Source organism: Schistocerca americana, chromosome 3, assembly GCF_021461395.2.
Source record: "Schistocerca americana isolate TAMUIC-IGC-003095 chromosome 3, iqSchAmer2.1, whole genome shotgun sequence".
NCBI classification, from domain to species: domain Eukaryota; kingdom Metazoa; phylum Arthropoda; class Insecta; order Orthoptera; family Acrididae; genus Schistocerca; species Schistocerca americana.
The window spans coordinates 494,119,991-494,143,434 of NC_060121.1; the positions used below are offsets into that span (position 1 = coordinate 494,119,991).

The 23,444-nt window shown below is 41.1% G+C and overlaps 1 protein-coding gene across 1 annotated transcript in view; it reads left to right on the plus strand.

The window, feature by feature from the left end:
• Positions 1–23,444, plus strand: part of LOC124605482 (ATP-dependent RNA helicase DHX8) — a 155,867-nt gene that overhangs the window by 92,903 nt on the left and 39,520 nt on the right. The window contains exon 13 of the mRNA XM_047137203.1: positions 9,003–9,227. Coding sequence (XP_046993159.1) covers positions 9,003–9,227 — 225 coding nt within the window. The remainder of the gene's footprint in view (positions 1–9,002; positions 9,228–23,444) is intronic.

Below are 23,444 nucleotides of genomic sequence, written 5' to 3' on the forward strand. Positions count from 1 at the left end.
GTGCACACTGTCTGTCCAATATAAGTCTTCCCACACTGACATGAAATCTGGTATATGCTGGCCTTTCGCAAACTGAGATCATCTTTGACACTTCCCAATAATGCTTGTGTTTTATTTGGCTGGCAAAAGACAGTTCTTACTTGGGGTTTCCTCAATATTTGTCCTATTTTCCCCGATAGTGCACCAGTATACAGTATATATGCAGTGTCTATATCTTCCCCCATGACTTCTTCCATGTCCACATGCTGTACTGTAGAGGTGGGGCAGAGAGCGTGTCTGATATGCCATTCTGAGTACCCGTTTATACGGAACACAGTTTTGAGGTGTTCCAGCTTATGGGGCAGACTCACTGCATCAGAGATGGTGCATGTCTTGTGCACCAGTGTTTTTAGCACCCCTTTCCTTTGCGAAGGGTGGTGGCAGCTATCCGCATGCAAATACAGGTCGTTGTGCGTTTTGTTCCTGTATACCCCATGTCCCAGGGTGCCATCTGCTCTTCTTTTGACCATGACGTCCGGGAATGGTAATCTTCCTTCTGCTTCGGTCTCCGTAGGGAATTTGATGTTCGGATGTGGGTTTCCATTTGGATGACGCCAAAGCTTCCTTCTCGAAGTAATCCATATAGAAATTCGCGACCACAGGTGAGAGTGGGCTCCTCATTGCGACTCCTTCTGTTTATTCATAGTGTTCTCCATTAAAGAGAAAATGCATGGAAGTCAGAACATGCCTGAAAAGTTCGGTCATCTTCTCGTCAAATTTCTGTGCAATAAGCTCAACTGACTCTCAAAGAGGCACCCTGGTGAATAATGAAATGTCAAAATGCACCAGGATATCTGAGTTTTTCAGCTTGAAGTTGTTGAGACGTTTTACGAAATCCACAGAATTGCGAATGTGATAAAGGCATTTACCCACATAAAAAAAAGCACTCCGTCTTCAGGCCACATGCAGCCCACCGGGACCATCCGACTGCCGTGTCGTCCTCAGCTGAGGATGCGGATAGGAGGGGCGTGTGGTCAGCACACCGCTCTCCTGGTCGTCATGATGGTTTTCTTTGACCAGAGCCACTACTATTCGGTCGAATAGCTCCTCAATTGGCATCACGAGGCTGAGTGCACCCCGAAAAATGGCAACAACGCATGGCGGCCCGGATGGTCACCCATCCAAGTGCTGGCCGTGCCTGACAGCGCTTAACTTCGGTGATCTGACAGGAACCGGTGTATCCAGTGCGTCAATGCCGTTGCCTTATTTACCCACATAAGGGCTTAGTAATTCTGCCAGGTATTTGGCCAGCAAATATGTAGGTGCCTTAATGTTGCTGGCAATTGGGAGTAATGGTACCCTTCTTTGTGGACTTTAGGGAGTCCATAAAGTCTTGGCAGTACAGGTCCGTGAGGTGTCAATTTCTTGGTGACACACTCTGGTAAATCCGTGTCCTTGAGAAGAATCCTAGTCTTGTCCTCCACCTTCTTTGTGGGGTCAGCATTGATCTTCCTGTAAGATTCGTCATTTAATAGGCTCTGCATCTTCTCAATCTAGTCCTTATGGGAAAGAACAACGGTAGCAGTGCCTTTGTCAGCCAGTAAGACAACAATCTCAGGGCTCTATCTCAGGTCTTGAATGGCTGTCGTCTCCCTGCTGGTAATATTCGACCTTATCAGTTTAGATCTCGAGCACAGCAGGTTTCCTGGCATACTTCTTCAGCTGTTTCAGGTGGTAGTCGTGCAGCAACCTGTTCAACTGCACTGACAGTGTCCGCTACCAGCATGAACATAGGTGTGGGAGCAGAATTAAGTCCCTTCTGCGGATTTTGTAAAATGTCTCGACAACTTCAAGCTGAAAGACTCAGATATCCTGGTGAGTTTTGACGTTGTTTCATTATTCACCAGGGTGCCTCTTTGAGAGTCAGTTGAGCTTATTGCACAGAAATTTGTGAGTAGACGACCGACCTTTTCAGGCATGTTCTGACCTCCACGTATTTTCTCTTTAATGGAGAATACTATGAACAAACAGAAGTAGTTGCAATGGGGAGCCCACTCTCGCCTGAGGTCGCGAATTTATATATGGAGTACTTCTAGGAGGAAGCTTTGCCGTCATCCAAATGGAAACCCACTTGTTTTCTCCATTATGTGGATGACATGTTTGTGATCTGGCCCCATGGAAAGGACAAGCTCCTAGACCTCCTTACACACCTGAACTCAATACATCCAAACATCAAATTCCCTATGGAGACCGAAGCAGAAGGAAGATTGCTATTCCTGGACATCATGGTCAAAAGAAGAGCAGATGGCACTCTGGGCCACAGGGTATACAGGAAGAAAATGCACACCGACCCCTATTTGCATGGGGATAGCTGCCACCACCCTTCGCAGAGCAATGGGGTGCTAAAACCACTGGTGCACAAGGCGCGCACCATGTCTGATGCAGAGAGACTGTCCCATGAGCTGGAAAGTCTCAAAACTGTATTCCGGTAAAACAGGTACTCGGAATGGCAGATCAGATGCGGTCTCCGCCCCACCTCTACAGTACAGCCTGTGGAGACGGAAGAAGTCATGGAGGAAGAGATAGCCACTGCCTGTATACCATATACTGGCACACTATCGGGGAAAATGGGGCAAATATTGAGGAAACACCGAGTAGGAACTGTCTTTTGCCTGCCAAATAAAACACAGTGTCAAAGACGATGTAGGTTTGCAGAAGGCCAGCATATACCATATTCCGCGTCAGCATGAGAAGACTTATATTGGACAGACAGTGCGCAGCATTGAAGATCATAGCCAAGAACATCAGAGGCACACTCGACTTAGGTACCCCAACAAGTCGGCGGTCGCAGAGCACTGTTTATCCGAAAATCACAAAATGGACTACCAACATACCAGGGTCTTGGCACAGACATCTCAATACTGGGACAGCGTCGTTCGAGAGGCTATCGAAATTCGTACCAGGGACGGACTTGTCAACCAAGATCGCGGCTATAACCTCTTGAAGGTATGGGAACCAGCATTGAGTCTAATTAAAAAGATGCTCAGCAAAGAAAATGAACTAATGACCAGGACAGATGAGGCAATTTCACCAACGCCACCACAGACACTGACACCAGCATCTCAGCGACTGCCGACGTGCGCACGGACCTCGGAGAAAATGCCTTGCAGGGGGAGGGGATTTAAGATGGCCGCCCGCCCTCAGGAGCTCAGTTCATCAGCACACCTGATGATGGCGACATTTCTCTTCGCTGAAATATTTTGCCTGTTGGACACTATGGACCGGCAGTACACCCGTGGACTGTTCAAGCAAAATGGCCTTTGTTCCATATTTTTTTATTTGTTTGTAGAAAGGGTCATCACTGAACAAGTCAATGCACAAGACATCGGACCTTCACATGAAGGAATACTTACGTAGTGCTGTGCTGTTCCCAATTCGGTAGTATTTTTTAGTTTGTCAATGTTTTCACACTAGCAAAAATTGCAATATAAGTTTGGCTGCAATGTGCAGGTGCTTGTTCTGCAATACAAGGGCAAAATGAGAAGTTCTTGACCTGCCATAGATATGGTACTGATATTATCAAAATTTTGGTTTGTTGGTGTGTGTGCACCATGACACGAATTGTTTATGTGCAGGATGGTTTCATTTATATTGCTCTTCAAAGAAGTCATGTTCTCTAGTCAATAAGTGGATAAACTTGAATGCTGAGCTGTCATAAATGTTGTCTTTGTTGTCTATCATATTCAGTAAAAATTTGTTTGAAGTTTCTTAAGTCTTATGAGTCTGTTTCTTCATTTCAGTACTTCTTCAGTACTTTTTATATTTTCAGCACTTACGAAACAGGGGACTGAAAATAAATGTAGCCTAATTTGTTTGCAGAAGAAAAAAATGTGGTACATCTACATCTACTTCTACAACTACATGAACATCAGCAAAAGCAAAACGAGGATAATGGAATGTAGTCAAATTAAGTCGGGTGATGCTGAGGGAATTAGATTAGGAAATGAGACACTTAAAGTAGTAAATGAGTTTTGCTATTTGGGGAGCAAAATAACTGATGATGGTCGAAGTAGAGAGGATATAAAATGTAGACTGGCAATGGCAAGGAAAGCGTTTCTGAAGAAGAGAAATTTGTTCACATCGAGTATAGATTTAAGTGTCAGGAAGTCATTTCTGAAAGTATTTGTATGGAGTGTAGCGATGTATGGAAGTGAAATGTGGACGATAAATAGTTTAGACAAGAAGAGAATAGAAGCTTTCGAAATGTGGTGCTACAGAAGAATGCTGAAGATTAGATGGGTAGATCACATAGCTAACGAGGAGGTATTGAGTAGAATTGGGGAGAAGAGGAGTTTGTGGCACAACTTGACTAGAAGAAGGGATCGGTTGGTAGGACATGTTCTGAGGCATCAAGGGATCACCAATTTAATACTGGAGGGCAGCATGGAGGGTAAAAATCGTAGAGGGAGACCAAGAGATGAATACACTAAGCAGATTCAGAAGGATGTAGGCTGCAGTAGCTACTGGGAGATGAAGAAGCTTGCACAGGATAGAGTAGCATGGAGAGCTGCATCAAACCAGTCTCAGGACTGAAGACCACAACAACAACAACAACAACAACTCCCAATAAAATTTTGGGGATATCAATAAGTAAATGCACTCTTTTCTGTTGGTTGACATCACTGACCCAGCAGTGACATGCCTTAACCCAAGTGCTGTTTTTATGCAATAGCTGTGTTGATTCAATGGATAGCTCTATGTGTAGTAATTTCAGACAATTGTATTACGAGAGTCCCATTGTCTGCTACCACCAAGGAAGAAATGAGCAGATTGCTTCTGTTTCTCTACACTGAATGGACTAATGCTACAGAGATGATTTGCAGAATGCAGCTGCAGTTTAGTGGCAGCTGTCTGAGGGGAAAAAGTTACGAGTGGATAAATAACTTTAATGTGATGAGTAGAACAAAAAGATTCATATTCAAGTCGATATTAGAGGGTATAGTCCTGTTTGAAACAGAGGCCTGGACAAGCAATCATAGATATAATGCAAGTCAATTATTAGAGATGGATTTCTGGAGAATATCAACAACATAAGGTACACTGAAATGATAAAGATAATGGAAATGGAAGAAGAAATAAGTGATGTGATGGATTGAAGAAAATGACATGCAAGAAGAATGGTGGAAACAAGAATACCAAAACTGATACTGGGGTGGGAGAGTGAGGGAAGAAGAAGAAGAAGAAGAAGAAGAAGACGACGACAACGATGGGGAATGTAGCGGTCTACTTCTGGTCAGCTGCAGATTAAATGACTTCTGGTCAGCTGCAGATTATGGACGACCTGTAGAGAGGTGCAGTAGAAGATACACAAGATTGATGACCTGGATGAACATCTTGAAGAGGTAGTGATGAGTACTTGTGTACTACTCTCTGTAATAGGTTTCATGTGAATTGTTATGTTGGAGAGAAAACTCTTACTTTTTCAGTTGCATAGAAACCATTGATGAGACATGGGGTCATCACTATGAGAATCTCACATTTATTATATTGGTAGATGTTTTGAGAAAAGTAATATTATTGTCTGACATGATAGTGTGACATTTCCTATATTTTTTATTATTTTGCTTTACTCGGCTAAGTTGACTATTAGTTTTGGTTATCTAATATTAACCATATCAGACTTCATACAGATGCAAGAAACTCCACACATCAGAATAAATTTTCTTTTTGTTGTAATTCTTTTTTACATTACTTCTTGCAGTTTGCAGGTTTATTTTCACATCTAATGCAGATAACTGAAGACTTCTTACACTTAATAATAAGTTTGTTATTATGCAATCACAGTTCATTTTACTACCATTCATTGTTACAATTAAATGGTGTATTGCACTCCGTGAGTGTCATAAGTCCTATCATTCATCTGGTGAATGTCATTTATAGTGCTTCATTTCCATATTGATTTTTAATTCTTGTGCAAAATAAATGAAATTTGTCGTAAATAAAAAATTCTGTTGCAAAAAACTTCTTTTTGAACAATTCCTGTGTACTTCATGTCTATTTATCTCAATATTATAGGTAATGATATCATCAGTATTAATATATAGCAATACTGTACATTCGTGAACCATCTCCTCAGATATACAAGAGAGAACCAACCCATTTTGTGACATGCTAGAGTGTACAATTACAATTTCATTTTTATTTCATTAGAATAATAAAGCATAACGAGGCTCTTGCAAATACAGATGTCATCTCAAGTTGTTGGTTGTTGGATAATACATCGTGATGACCGGCAGTGGAAAGCTCCACATCAGCTGAGAAAGACATTACCGCATTCTCAGGATCCCGTAAATTCCACCTGTAACAGAAAAGAAACACATTTTTGTGAATATTGAAATGAAACTAATGTAAATACATGGAAGTATAAATTTATAAATATTTAGCTGATTCTTAGGTGTAAAAGACAGCAGTGTTACTGCCAGTGCTTGTAACACTACAATAGGTAGAGAAATTGCGGTGAGAGGAACAAGTTCACATCACATGAAAAGGGTGGTGGCTGTTGTGGTTTTTTGCTCTGCCCTGTGCAAGCCTCTACATCTCTGCATAACTGCTGCAGCCTGCGTCAATTTCAACCTGCTTACAGTATTCATCCCTTGGTCTCCCTCTAAAATTTTTACTCCCCACAATTCTCTTTGTTGCAAATTTATGACTCCATGTTGCAGCATGGTGTGTCCTTTCAACTGATCCCTTCTTTAGTTACAGGATATTTCTTTTCTCTCCAATTTTATTCTATATCTTCTCATTATTTATCCTGTCTACCATCTAATCTCCAGCATTCTTCTGTAACACATTTCAGAACCTTCCATCCATTTCTTAACTGAACTATTTATCATCCATGTGTCACTTCCATATAAGGCTACATTTCAGATACCATGAGAATAAACGTCCTAACATTTAAATCTATCTTTGGTGTTAAAAAATTCTCTTTTCAGAAATTATTTCCTTACTATTCCAGTCTGCATTTTAAATCCATTCCACTTCAGCCATCATCAGTTATTTTGCTAGTTGAATAGCAACACTTGTCTACTACTTTTGTTGTCCCAGTTTCTAATCTAATTCCCTCAGCATCACAGGACTTAATCCTACACTATTCCATCATCCCTGTTTTACTGTTGTAGATGTTCCTCTTGTAAGCTCTTTTCAAGATGTTGTGGATTGGCAGGAGACCAACCCACTAAATTTAGAGGAAGCTGAAAGGCACGCGTTTAAGCTCACGCAGGCTGGCATGAGGTCTGGAACAGGACAAGGAAATTAGAACTTAGAAAAACGGACGCAGATGGTGGAATACTTAATTTTAATCCATTAATGTTGAGTGTAGCTCTTGTCTGTACATTATTTACAATATCAATAGCAACGGATAATGGCGCCTTGCTAGGTCATAGCAAATAACATAGCTGAAGGCTATGCTAACTATCGTCTCGGCAAATGAGAGCGTATTTTGTCAGTGAACCATCGCTAGCAAAGTCGGCTGTACAACTGGGGCGAGTGCTAGGAAGTCTCTCTAGACCTGCCGTGTCACGGCACTTGGTCTGCAATCACTGATAGTGGCGACATGCGGGTCCAACGTATACTAATGGACCGCGGCCGATTTAAAGGCTACCACCTAGCAAGTGTGGTGTCTGGCTGTGACACCACACAAGACATTATCCATTCTGTTTAACCGATCTCCCTAGTCCTTTGCCTTCCCGGAAAGAAGTACAATGCCATCAACAAACCTCAATGTTTTTATTTCTTCTCTCTAAACTTTAATTCTATTTACAAATTTCTCCTCTGATTCCTCCACAGCTATCCTTCCTTACTTCCCTCTCAACTGCTGCCTCCCTTTCATGGCGTTCAATTCTTATAACTGCAGTCTGGTTTCTGTACTTGTTGGAGATGACTTTTCACTCCTTTTACTTTATTGTGCTCTCTTCAGAATTCCAAAGAGAGTATCCCATTCAACATTGTCAAAAGCTATCTCTAAATCTAAAAATGCTACAAATATATGCTTGGTCTTCTTCAGTCTGTCTTATAAGGTACGCTTTAGGGTCAATATTACCTCACACATTCCTAAATATCTCTGAAACCAAACTGATCTCTCCTAAGGTCAGCTTCTATCAGTTTTTCCATTCTTATGTAAACAATTTGTGTCTGTATTTTGCTACCGTGATTTATTAAACTGATTGTTTGATAATAATCACAAGTTTCAGCATCTGTCTTCTTTGGGGTAGAAATTATTACATCCTTCTTGAAGTCTGAGGATATTTTGTCTGTCTCACATATCTTGTTTACCAGATGGAATGGTTTTGTCATGACTAGTGTTCCCAAGGATCTCAATACTCAGATGGAATGTCATCTACTTGAGATACTTCGTTTCAATGTAGACTTTTCAGTGCTCTGTCAAATCTTTTCCCAGTACCATTACTCCCATCTCATCATCATCAGCATCATCGTCCCTTTTTTTAATGTTGTCTTTGTTTCCCTTGTATAACCCTTCTATATAATCCTTTCACCTTTCAGTTTTTCCTTCTGTGCCTAATACTGGCTTGCTATCTGAGCTCTTAATATTCGTAGAAATGCTTTGCTTTCCTCCAAAGGTTTCTTTAATTTTACTATGGCCAGCAGCTATCTTCCTACATTCTTAGGGGAGGTTAAAACAACATGGTATCTTAATCTTGATATGACATAAGAGTGAGGTAAACTGTAAAGAACTATACTGGATGAAGGAGGTGTCTGACATGAAAATAGCAAACTGACATGTGACAGAAAAGACATGTAGGTAGTAGATGGGATCAGAGGAGAGAAAAAAACATAAATAAAACAGTTTTAACGCAAATTTAAAGTTATGTTTTTTAAAAAAATTATTGTATGAAATAATGTTTGAGTAAAATAAATGTTTCAAGTGCATACATAATGGGGATATCTATCACTGCTTGCCTCAACTGTAATCTTTATGTTCTCTTTACCAATGTTTCCATTTCCAGGTCTGCTTAAGCAAGCCGTAAGGAAAAGGCCTGAACTTAAATTGATTGTGACCTCAGCTACACTGGATGCTGTCAAATTTTCCCAGTATTTTTTTGAAGCACCAATTTTTACAATTCCTGGAAGAACTTTTCCAGTTGAAGTTCTTTACACAAAGGAACCAGAAACTGACTACTTAGATGCTTCACTCATCACTGTAATGCAGATACATTTGAGGGAGCCACCAGGTGAGTTAATAAATGTCTTGCAATATTGCTAAAACCAGCCTCCTACTCTCCCTCCTCCTGCAGTCTCCCTCTTCCCCTCTCCCACTCCACCTAACAAGGGAACCTCCCCATCGCACCCCCTCAGATTTAGTTATAAGTTAGCACAGTGGATAGGCCTTGAAAAACTGAACACAGATCAGTCAAGACAACAGGAAGAAGTTGTGTGGAACTATGAAAAAAATAAGCAAAATATAGAAACTGAGTAGTCCATGTGCAAGATATGCAACATCAAGGATAATGTGAGCTCAGGAGTGCCGTGGTCCCGTGGTTAGCATGAGCAGCTGCGGAACAAGAGGTCCTTGGTTCAAGTCTTCCCTCAAGTGAAAAGTTTAACTTTTTATTTTCAGACAATTATTATCTGTCCGTACAAGTTAGATGGGTCGACAACATATTCCTGTCATGTGGCGCACATGCCGTCACCATTGTCATATGGAATATGTCAGACGTGTTTTCCTGTGGAGGAATTAGTTGACCTATGACCTTGTAATCAAATGTTTTTGGTTTCCATTGGAGAGGCATGTCTTTTCGTCTACTAATCGCACGGTTTTGCGATGCGGTCGCAAAACACAGACACTAAACTTATTACAGTGAACAGAGACGTCAATGAACGAACGGACAGATCATAACTTTGCGAAAATAAAGAAAGTAAACTTTTCACTTGAGGGAAGATTTGAACCAAGGACCTCTCATTCCGCAGCTGCTCACGCTAATCACGGGACCACGGTGCTCCTGAGCTCACACTCTTCTTGATGTTGCCTATGTTGCGCATGGACTACTGAGTTTGTATATTTTACTTATTTTTTTCATAGTTCCACACAACTTCTTCCTGTTGTCTCGATTGATCTGTGTTCAGTTTTTCAAGGCCTATCCACTGCGCCAACTTATAACTAAATCTGAGGGGGGTGCGATGGGGAGGTTCCCTTGTAAGCATTAAACTGTTTGAAAATTGATTTTGATATACAAGTGCTTTATATTTATAATAGTTGTTACTTTCTTTGTACAAAGAATTACACTTTATCATTTATGTCAGTTCCACTGTAAAATTAAAAAAGAAATCAAGTGTTCCCAAAATATGTTAGACTTAGCACTTAATCAGACTCTGAAAGGGTCAGGTAATAGAAAATTTTGTTCTGAATAAAAATTAGCCTTCAGTGCACAGAGTTGTGATTTTCCTACAGACAGTGCACAATAAATAATATGAAATAGTTACTAAAATTCAGGCATTTGTATTGGAAAACTGAGATGTATATTGGTGGTACAATATGTTTGTGAAAACTATATTAATAAGGAACCATTGCTTTACTGGTGTGGGATAGATAAGACCTCCTTAAACAATATCTATGACAGCAAATTACTACCTGCTGAGAGTTAGTGTGGTTTAATGTCAGTAAAGGGTGACACAAAACATATCAGAAAGAGGATAATGAATGTACAGAAGGAAGAGGGCTGAAGGAAAAGGACTGGTAAGATTTAGGAAATGAGGAAAGTTTGGAAAAGTCACCCAGAATCCTGGGTCAGGCAAAACGTACCAGACAGGATGAGAAGGGAAGATTGATTGTTGGAGATGGCACCAGATGACATTAGAAAACCTGAGAGCCCAAAGGTGGAAGGTAGAGTAATACGCAAGACAGATATTACTGACAGAACTTTGTGCAAGAATTAATAAGAGTGGAAAGCAAAGTGCATTGTATGTCATAGAGGTGTGGGGGGACAAATAGGTCAGAAAATAAAGGTTATAGAAAACTAAAAGGAACTGCAGAAAGGAATAGTCACTGGGAAGAAATGATGAGACTGAAGCTCTCCACTCTTATTAACTCTTGCACCATGTTTTGTGAGTAATCTCTGTCTTGCTTCTTGTTGTATCTATCTGGTGCAGTCCCCAACAGTCAGTTTCCCCTTACCCATGATTCTGGGTGACTTTCCCTAACTCTACCCATTTCCTAAGCCTCACCAGTCCTTTTCCTTTACCTCTCTTCCTTCACCTCTGACCCTTCTGCCAGAAGATGGAGCCACTGGCTCTGAAAGCTTACAAACTTCTTTAACCTTTATATGTGTGTTCTCCTACTGCTGCTATGTGAATAGAGTTTTTATCCATCCATTACATTATATGTAAAGAGGATTTTCAAGTCATCTTCACAGATGGCCACCCTAGTTTTATTTGTTTGCCTTTCCATGTGTGTGCATACCGTAATCACCTGCCTGAGCACTGGCCTATTACTGACTATGATCACAATACCAACCTGTAAAATCAGAGTTCTTGACAAACTTGTGCTACCCACAGTACACAGTACATAATAGAGAAATTACTCAGTTCTGTACCTCCCCAGAAATTGACAGACAGTAACATTACAAGTTGAATGAGGACATCTATACTGATAAGGTAATGAAAAAAACTGATTTGAAATGGGTTTGTAATTAAATTAAAAAAAAAAAAAAAAAAAAAAGGACAAGATGCACGATGCCATAATGCAGCTAGCAGTGACCTTGATGTAAGGTGTAGACAGTGAGTATGATACCAGGAAGACGGTGCAGTAGTCAAAATCTCAGCGTGACTATTGCCGTTGGCAGCATATCTCAAGGCTGGAGTTGCGACATGCTGTAGGCAGCGCAGAAAGAACAGTTTTTCTAAATGAACTGGCTCTGTGTAGGATGAGTTGTGACATGTATTTTGATTAGGAGCAGGTACATGCCAGATATTTGGAGTAAATGGTAAAATCAAGTTCTTTGGCCAGTGCAGCTGATTTAAATGTCAGTAAAGGCAGCCACAGGAATGGTTCATAGTAGCAGGTGTCCACCCAAATGCTGATCCTAGAATGGTTCACCAGTTGCATATTGTATGGGGTAGCAATAGCTTATTTCCCAAGATGGCAGCTGCAGCAAGTGGAGTACGGTACTGTAAGTACTCAAAAATAAAGAGCAGTCACCATTATTGATTCTGTCATTCCCTTGAGTGTGGTAGTCTTAAATGAAATAACTATCATCTGAGACAATGGAGCGTGGTAGTCTTAAATGAAATAACTATCGTCTCAGACTGTCCCCTTTGATTATGAGTGAAAAATGGGTTGTCATCACATGGTTTATTGGGTGGCATGACCAGGTGTTTACTCTCGGTTTCAAACCGTACCTGGTTTATATGATGCCAAAACTTTCATGTTGGTCATATTCCAGTGTCAGAGATATTGTAGAATGGGATAAAAGTGTGTAGGGATTGAGGAATAAGCAAGTATGTCACATGTTTGATGCTGCATAGTAGGATGCTATCAACCAATACAAGCTGGTGTTGGTTTGCAATATAGTAGCAGAAAAATTCATGCCTGACTTGTTTTGTGATTCTGCTTAGAAGAGTGTTGGCTATAGCCTAAGCGAAGTTGTTGTTTGTCTTAATTGGAAAGCCCTGTGTTGTGTGAGTACTGGGTAGTTGGATAATCCTTGAAGGTCAGTAAACCTCCACATCTAACTGAAAACATACCATTACATGGGCATTAAAATCCAATTTGGTGCTAATGGGAGATGTGAAAGGCTGATATATGGGACGTAAAAAAAAATGTACTGCACAAGTTGCAGGACACATTCCTCACACATAGATGAAAAAATTATGTTACATGAACATGGGTCTGGAAATGCCTTGTTTCCATGTTACAACTCACTTTCTGCAACTTATTAATTGTTGTAGACACACACAAACACAATGCACGAACATACCTCATGCAAGCAACTCTTTCTCACAGAACATGTTCAATGTGCCCTCCATGGGCATTGATATATGCATCAACCCACTGTCATAGTGAATCTTGGATGCGCTGATGTATCCCTGGTGTATTGAATATGGTTTCACAGCCATCCATAATGTGGGTGTGGTGATTCTGAACATCTTGTACTGGGGTTCCATACATAAGAGCTTTCAGATGCCTCCACAAATAAAAGTCCAGTGAGTTTAGACCCAGAGAGCATGGAGGCCAGGCGATTGGTCCCTCTCTACCTATCCATCTGTCACCGAAGCTATTATTTAGAAGCTGATGGACATTAACACTAAAATGAGGAGGCATTCCATCATGCATGAAGTAGATGTCTTGTTGCACAGCTAAAGACGCATCTGCTAAAAGATCAGGTAGAACATTCTCTACGAAATTATATAACTTTGTCCATTGAGCCTCGGTGGAACAGAGTGGGGCTCTACCAGTCACCAACAATGCTGGCCCAAACATCGACAGAAAATCTTTGTCGATGACGTGCTTTAGCAGTTGCATGAGAATTGACATCTGCCCATACAAGTCAATTGTGAAAATGTACACTCTGATCTCACTGAAAAGAGGCCTCATCTGTGAACAGCACCATTGCACTAAAATTAGAGTTGACACTTTGTTGAATAAACCAATCACAAAAGAGTACTTGTGCAGGAAAATCAACTCTTGATAGTGCCTGCACTCACTGTAAATGGTATGGATACAGCTTGCCCTCATGTAACATTGCCAGAAAGTCATGCGGTCAACATTCAGTGTTGCAGCTACATGTCTTATACTGGCACTATGGTCATTGTCAACTGCATGACTTTCTGCCTTCCGTTGTATCCTCTTCCTTCTAGACCTCCCCCAGTCATGAGTCAGGTTTAAATGGCCCCATGTTCCCTAAGTCAATGATCAGTACGTTCAGATGGTTTCCTGTGGAGACACCTTCATCCTAGAAATCTCTCCTGGTACAAAAGATGAGTGTGAGCGCCATTGCTGTCAGCTAATCCATACATCAAAGGGGTACCTGCCGTCTCTGCATTTGCCTACACTGCCATTGCACGAGCCAAATCTGTGTTTAACTCCACTACTTGCAGCTGTTGTCCTGAGCACTGGAACAGTGTAAACCTGTAAAAAAGCAATGGCTTACGTTACATGGCGACAGGGGCGTGTAAAACATAACACTGGCAGTGCACAATATAACCAGACGTCACCAAAAGTGCATGTTCCCCATGATTCTTACATTGTGTTCTTGTGTGTTTCCCTTAATTAATGAATTTGAGAAAATGAGTTGTAACATGGAAATAGAGCATTTCCAGACCCATATTCATGTAACATAATTTCTGTGTCTACGTGTGAGGAATGTGTGCTGCAATTTGTGCCATACATTTTTATTAAACCCCCTATGTTAGCATGTTGGGATGGCAGTTTGAAATTAATTTCACAGGTGTACTTGCTTTCAGGTAATGCCCTGTAGTGTAGTTGCTACATAATCTTTCAGTGAAAGTGAGCTGTGAGCCGAGAGAGGCCCAGCAGCACTTAGGGGCCGTCACAAGATGAAATTGTTTTCCTTGAAGGAAAAATACTGATGGTGATTTCTTTCCAAGTTGATTATTTGTGTAGCAGTGAGCAGTTTTGCGATTTTGATGTTTTCGATGCATGATGTTCCACCAAATCCGAATCTCTTATCATCACTTCATCCTCATCGATGCGCAAGTCACCGAAGTGGCATCAACTAAAAAGGCTCTGCACCAGGCAACTGGCCTACCCGACTGGAGGCCCTAGCCACATGACATTTCAGTGGAAGCACCAACATTTTGCTTGGCTTGTACGTCAAACAGCATGTGGATCCAAGTATCTCCTGTCATGAAATTGCTTGTGACATTCTAGTGGGTATCTGAACTTAGCCCTTTTCCTATCGAGGTCATTGAGGGGATTATGTGCACCAACAACATTGCAATAATGTATATTTCCAAGAACCCCCTTTTTTTTTTTAGATACAATGATTTGAGAATAAGACCTATTGTAGTGAAGTACTGCTGTATGGGCTGATCACTTGTTTACTCAAGACGAGCCAGAAGTAATCAATAGAAGACTGAGAAATTTGAAACTTCCTGGCAGATTAAAATTGTGTGCGAGAGCGAGACTCAAAATCGGGACCTTTGCCTTTTGTGGGCAAGTGCTCTACCAACTGAGCTACCCAAGCACGACTCACGCCCCGTCCTCACAGCTGTACTTCTGCCAGTATCTTGTCTCCTACCTTCCAAACTTCACAGAAGCTCTCCTGCAAACCTTGCAGAACTAGCACTCCTGGAAGAAAGGGTATTGCAGAGACATGGCTTAGCCACAGCCTGGGGGATGTTTCTTGGGTAGCTCATATGGTAGAGCACTTGCCTGCAAAAGGCAAAGGCCCCGAGTTTGAGTCTCGGTCCAGCACACAGTTTTAATCTGCCAGGAAGTTTCATGTCAGTGCACACTCTGCTGCAGCGTGAAAATTTTATTCTGCATACTGAGAAATTTGCTTTTTAATTGTTGTCTTTTAACCCTCTGCTTGCAGTTGTGAGAACAGAGCATGCCATTTCAACATGTGCCTTGCCTTGGTGGTATCATTTGTGATGTTTTCCAGGTTGTTTCAAGATCCACTCAATTATGCAGGCACCCTGACCTTTCCAAATGAAAAATGCTGCTTATAACAGAGGCCAAATAGCGTGTTAATTACTATGAAATGTTTTGATTGTTCATATAGAGCCAGTTGGAGGTATGCATCTGTTAAATCTACACTCCTGGAAATTGAAATAAGAACACCGTGAATTCATTGTCCCAGGAAGGGGAAACTTTATTGACACATTCCTGGGGTCAGATACATCACATCTACATCTACATCTACATTGATACTCCGCAAGCCACCCAACGGTGTGTGGCGGAGGGCACTTTACGTGCCACTGTCATTACCTCCCTTTCCTGTTCCAGTCGCGTATGGTTCGCGGGAAGAACGACTGTCTGAAAGCCTCCGTGCGCGCTCTAATCTCTCTAATTTTACATTCGTGATCTCCTCGGGAAGTATAAGTAGGGGGAAGCAATATATTCGATACCTCATCCAGAAACGCACCCTCTCGAAACCTGGCGAGCAAGCTACACCGCGATGCAGAGCGCCTCTCTTGCAGAGTCTGCCACTTGAGTTTATTAAACATCTCCGTAACGCTATCACGGTTACCAAATAACCCAGTGACGAAACGCGCCGCTCTTCTTTGGATCTTCTCTATCTCCTCCGTCAACCCGACCTGGTACGGATCCCACACTGATGAGCAATACTCAAGTATAGGTCGAACGAGTGTTTTGTAAGCCACCTCCTTTGTTGATGGACTACATTTTCTAAGCACTCTCCCAATGAATCTCAACCTGGTACCCGCCTTACCAACAATTAGTTTTATATGATCATTCCACTTCAAATCGTTCCGTACGCATACTCCCAGATATTTTACAGAACCACAGGCACATAGACACAGGCAACAGAGCATGCACAATGTCGGCACTAGTACAGTGTATATCCACCTTTCGCAGCAATGCAGGCTGCTATTCTCCCATGGAGACGATCGTAGAGATGCTGGATGTAGTCCTGTGGAACGGCTTGCCATGCCATTTCCACCTGGCGCCTCAGTTGGACCAGCGTTCGTGCTGGACATGCAGACCGCGTGAGACGACGCTTCATCCAGTCCCAAACATGCTCAATGGGGGACAGATCTGGAGATCTTGCTGGCCAGGGTAGTTGACTCACACCTTCTAAAGCACGTTGGGTGGCACGGGATACATGCGGACGTGCATTGTCCTGTTGGAACAGCAAGTTCCCTTGCCAGTCTAGGAATGGTAGAACGATGGGTTCGATGACGGTTTGGATGTACCGTGCACTATTCAGTGTCCCCTCGACGATCACCAGTGGTGTACGGCCAGTGTAGGAAATCGCTCCCAACACCATGATGCCGGGTGTTGGCCCTGTGTGCCTCGGTCGTATGCAGTCCTGATTGTGGCACTCACCTGCACGGCGCCAAACACGCATACGACCATCATTGGCACCAAGGCAGAAGCGACTCTCATCGCTGAAGACGACACGTCTCCATTCGTCCCTCCATTCACGCCTGTCGCGAGACCACTGGAGGCGGGCTGCATGATGTTGGGACGTGAGCGGAAGACGGCCTAACGGTGTGCGGGACCGTAGCCCAGCTTCATGGAGACGGTTGCGAATGGTCCTCGCCGATACCCCAGAAGCAACAGTGTCCCTAATTTGCTGGGAAGTGGCGGTGCGGTCCCCTACGGCACTGCGTAGGATCCTACAGTCTTGGCGTGCATCCGTGCGTCGCTGCGGTCCGGTCCCAGGTCGACGGGCACGTGCACCTTCCGCCGACCACTGGCGACAACATCGATGTACTGTGGAGACCTCACGCCCCACGTGTTGAGCAATTCGGCGGTACGTCCACCCGGCCTCCCGCATGCCCACTATACGCCCTCGCTCAAAGTCCGTCAACTGCACATACGGTTCACGTCCACGCTGTCGCGGCATGCTACCAGTGTTAAAGACTGCGATGGAGCTCCGTATGCCACGGCAAACTGGCTGACACTGACGGCGGCGGTGCACAAATGCTGCGCAGCTAGCGCCATTCGACGGCCAACACCGCGGTTCCTGGTGTGTCCGCTGTGCCGTGCATGTGATCATTGCTTGTACAGCCCTCTCGCAGTGTCCGGAGCAAGTATGGTGGGTCTGACACACCGGTGTCAATGTGTTCTTTTTTCCATTTCCGGGAGTGTATTTTAGAAAAACATTCACTTCACTTTATTGTGACGGTTATGCATCAGACCTTAGAATACAGTAAGTAATGTTATCTGGGGCCTTAAATATGAGCTTCTATTTGGCTTCGTAACAACAAGACAAAGTGTAGTCCACTCCCTAGAAGATATGGATTCAGCTATCCCCAGGGTAGCCAAGTTGTATAATTATACAGTTACATTATTTTTAATAGTATAAAGGATGGGGTAGGTACAGAAAATTTGTGGAAAATGACCTAGACACTCTCAGCCATTGCAAGACCAAGTGGGTTCTTCTTCTTCTTCTTCCTCCTCCTCCTCCTCCTCCTCCTCCTCTGCATTTGTCCTGCACTGTAGTGTGATCCACTCGTTTAGTTCTCTCTCTCCACTTGACACGATTTTGTGTTGCATCAGGGTGGAGGCTTGCTGTCTTGAGATTTATATGGACAGTATCTAATCAGTGTTGCCTCAGGCTCTCAATAGATGGTTCACCATCAGCATGTGATGAAAAACAAAATCTCTCATCCCACAGCAACCTCACCACAGATGCAATAAAAGAAATAACAGATATGCTCAGACTGACAACTGAACAAAACTACTTTCAGTTTGAGAAAGAATATTATCTACAAACTGATGGACTGCCCATGGGATCCCCAATATCAGGAACACTAGCAAACATTTTCATCAGTCACCTAGAAAATCAGATATTTGATAAGATAACCACAAATGAAAGTTTCAAAATCATATATTGGTACAGATACGTGGAACACATTATTTGTCTTGTAGATGAGCCAAGTGAAAAAATAGATGAACTCCATTCAGAAATAAACAAAGCTCATCAGAACATAAGATTCACACTTGAAAAAGAAAAAGAAAATCAAATAAATTTTCTTGACATTACAATTAAAAAAGAAAATGGAAAACATACATTTAACATCTTTAGAAAACCAACAGCCACAGACACAATAATACATTCCACATCCAACCACCCCCACAGCCAGAAACTTGCAGCACTAAGACACGTGTTACGTAGATTAAACAGAATCCCGCTCAGCAAGAGAAACTATGAACAAGAAATGAGTACAATCATACAAATAGCTATGAACAGCGGGTATGACACACATGTGGTACACAGGCTCAATCAAAAAATAAAAACACAAATAAAAAACAAACACAACATTTCCACAATACAAAAGAACTCACAAGCTGAAAACTTACAAACACACCCAACAAACACACACAATGACAACACCACACAGAAAAGAACCAGATGGTACACCATGACCTACACACATAAACTAACACGCAGAGTTGCAAACATCCTAAAGAGACAGGGCTTCAAAATAGCATATAAGCCTGGGCAAACCCTTCAATCACACCTAAGCCAGTCAGCTACCAAGAGGGACAAATTCCAACAATCGGGAATATATAAACTTGAATGTCAAAGTTGTGATGCAGTATACATAGGCATGACATGCAGGAATTTTGAAACAAGATACAAAGAACATATCAGATGTTGGAAGTATGAAAGAAACCATTCCACATTTGCAGAGCATTTAAAACACTATAACCATCATCCTACAAACATGGAACAAGAAATGAAAATAATGAGAATAAGCAACCATGACAAACATCTTATACAAATGCAAGAAAACCTCCACATCCAGAAAGCCATAGCAGAAAACAAACATGTGATAAATGAACAAACACACATCAGCACAGGCTCCCTACTACACTCAATAAAGGAAATGATAACAAAAAAAAAAAAAAAAAAAAAAAAAAAAAAAAAAAAAAAAAAAAAAAAAAAAACAAAACTCTTCCCCACAACATCTGAACACACACACACACACACACACACACACACACACACACACACACACACACACACGCACATACACAGTCAGTCCGCCCCCCCCCCCCCCCCCAAAAAAAAATTATATAACCCCAAAATACAGACAGACACACACACACACACACACACACACACACACACACACAGACAGCACAAAAAATATATCACACCGAAACACACACATACACACACGCGCGCTCACACACACACACACACACACACACACACACACACACACACACAGGACAAAAAAATAAAATAAAATTAATATTAGACCAAAAAACACTCATACACACACACACACAAACGCACACACAAATGCGTACACGAACAGACCACAGATACTTCAATAGTTACTCTCATAAGTTTGGCAATAATATTTGATCTTTGGCAGAAACATTTGACAGTCGACAACAGAAACCAAAACATTGCATTAAAACAAGCGTTCAGTGCATAGTGCTGTGGAATGTGGAAAAAACTGCAAATTGGCGTTCATAACAAGAACAACAACACCAAAAATGCAACAGGAGCGTAATATGTAAGAAACTGTCCACGCAACCTGTAAGTACAGTTCAAAACATTACTACTTAATAGGAAATACCAACCACCAGAACTGTTTATAACCTATAGGCACAGTGATAAAAATGTAAATAAAATAGCTAACATATGTACATATTCCAGGCCACTGATGATGCCTTGCAGAAAATAAAGGCGAAACGCGTATGGCACTAAAATTTTGTTTTATTCAGTTGCTGTCAGACGGTCAATAAGTAAAAGTTATCAATATACCGTAATATTACACGCAACTGAGGAAGACAGGACCAAAAAAGTTGAAGATGTCAATACAGCTATGTCAAGCATTCCCTGTCAACGTGTAACATCTGAGACGCCATAAGACGATACAGCATATAAAATTCAACAAAACATGCAAAAGAACGATTTAATTCCAGGTTACATTAATGTAAAGGTTAAAAACAGTTCTACAGTGGCACAAAAGTCGAAATCATTTGCAGAACGATATTGGTTGCTACATGAAATTAAGATGCTCTATTCGAAATAACAGCACCTAAACATGGTGCTCTATGAGACTCATCTAGAATTGGCAAAAAACGTAGGAAACGCCGCAGTTTTCATGGCACTAGTAGAAAAAACTGAGCACAACACATATACAGCAATGAAACATTTACAAAACAAACATAAACACAAGATAATGAAACTAACAGTAAAAAAGAAGCAAAAATACATTTACATTTTAAATGTGAAACCACATGAACACCAACACACATTCCATCCACGCTTAGTTAACCTAACAGTGACAGAACTACACGAAAATGAAAAAATGCTCTTGGAAAAAGGTTTGAAACACTGCACCAATAGCAAAGTGAACTATCAATACATAGAAAATCTCATAGTAGAAACCGAACACATCCTTACACGTGAAGAACAACAAAATAATTGTGAAATAAACATAGGACTGACAAGAGAACTAGTAAAAGAAGAAAAAAAGGCATAATAAAACAAACACAGCAGACACACAATAAGAACAACCCAACAGAAGCAGCTACTATGAGAAGGTTAAAACAAAAGTTAACAAACAATAACATATTAATAACAAGAGGAGACAAGGGGAATGTAACAGTACTCATGGATAAATAGCAATACATCACAAAAACCAAGGAATACATAAACAGCAACGCCATACAAAAACTGAAGTCAGATCAAACTACACGATTCCAGGCAAATGTGAAACGAACACTGAAAAACATTGAACACACACTCACAGACAAACAGAAATACTACTTAACACAGAAAAACCCACAAGCACCAACACTCCGCAGTCAACCAAAAGTACATAAAGACTGAATGCCAATGAGACCTGTTATCAACTTCAAGAAAGCCCCAACATACCACATAGCCAAACACCTCCAAAAGTTAGTTACAAAACACTATAAAGTAGAAAACAACAGAACAGTGATAAACACTGGAAACCTAATAGAAAACATACAGGTACCACACACAGCATCACTGATTTCATTCGATATAGAAAATATGTATACCTCCATCCCTATCACAGAAACAATAGAAATCATAGAACAAAGTCTCTCATCCCACAGCAACCTCACCACAGACGCAATAAAAGAAATAACAGATATGCTCAGACTGACAACTGAACAAAACTACTTTCAGTTTGAGAAAGAATATTATCTACAAACTGATGGACTGCCCATGGGATCCCCAATATCAGGAACACTAGCAAACATTTTCATCAGTCACCTAGAAAATCAGATATTTGATAAGATAACCACAAATGAAAGTTTCAAAATCATATATTGGTACAGATATGTGGATGACATTATTTGTCTTGTAGATGAGCCAACTGAAAAAATAGCTGAACTCCATTCAGAAATAAACAAAGCTCATCAGAACATAAAATTCACACTTGAAAAAGAAAAAGAAAATCAAATAAATTTTCTTGACATTACAATTAAAAAAGAAAATGGAAAACATACATTTAACATCTTTAGAAAACCAACAGCCACAGACACAATAATACATTCCACATCCAACCACCCCCACAGCCAGAAACTTGCAGCACTAAGACACGTGTTACGTAGATTAAACAGAATCCCGCTCAGCAAGAGAAACTATGAACAAGAAATGAGTACAATCATACAAATAGCTATGAACAGCGGGTATGACACACATGTGGTACACAGGCTCAATCAAAAAATAAAAACACAAATAAAAAACAAACACAACATTTCCACAATACAAAAGAACTCACAAGCTGAATACTTACAAACACACCCAACAAACACACACAATGACAACACCACACAGAAAAGAACCAGATGGTACACCATGACCTACACACATAAACTAACACGCAGAGTTGCAAACATCCTAAAGAGACAGGGCTTCAAAATAGCATATAAGCCTGGGCAAACCCTTCAATCACACCTAAGCCAGCCAGCTACCAAGAGGGACAAATTCCAACAATCAGTAATACATAAACTTGAATGTCAAAGTTGTGACGCAGTATACATAGGCATGACATGCAGGAATTTTGAAACAAGATACAAAGAACATATCAGATGTTGGAAGTATGAAACAAACCATTCCACATTTGCAGAGCATTTAAAACACTACAACCATCATCCTACAAACATGGAACAAGAAATGAAAATAATGAGAATAAGCAACCATGACAAACATCTTATACAAATGCAAGAAAACTTCCACATCCAGAAAGCCATAGCAGAAAACAAACATGTGATAAATGAACAAACACACATCAGCACAGGCTCCCTACTACACTCAATAAAGGAAATGATAACAAAAAAAAAAAAAAACAAAAAAAAAACTCTTCCCCACAACATCTGAACACACACACACACACACACACACACACACACACACACACACACACACACACACTCACAGTCCCTCCCCCCCACAAAAAAAAAAAATTATATAACACGAAAATACAGACAGACACACACACACACACACACACACACACAGCACAAAAAAATATATATCACACCGAAATGCACACATACACACACGCGCGAACACACACACACACACACACAGGACAAAAAAAAAAAAAAAAAATTAATATTACAGCAAAAAACACTCATACACACATACACAAACGCACACACAAATGCATACACGAACTGACCACAGATACTTCAATAGTTATTCTCATAAGTTTGGCAATAATATTTGATCTTTGGCAGAAACATTTGACAGTCAACAACAGAAACCAAAACATTGCATTAAAACAAGCGTTCAGTG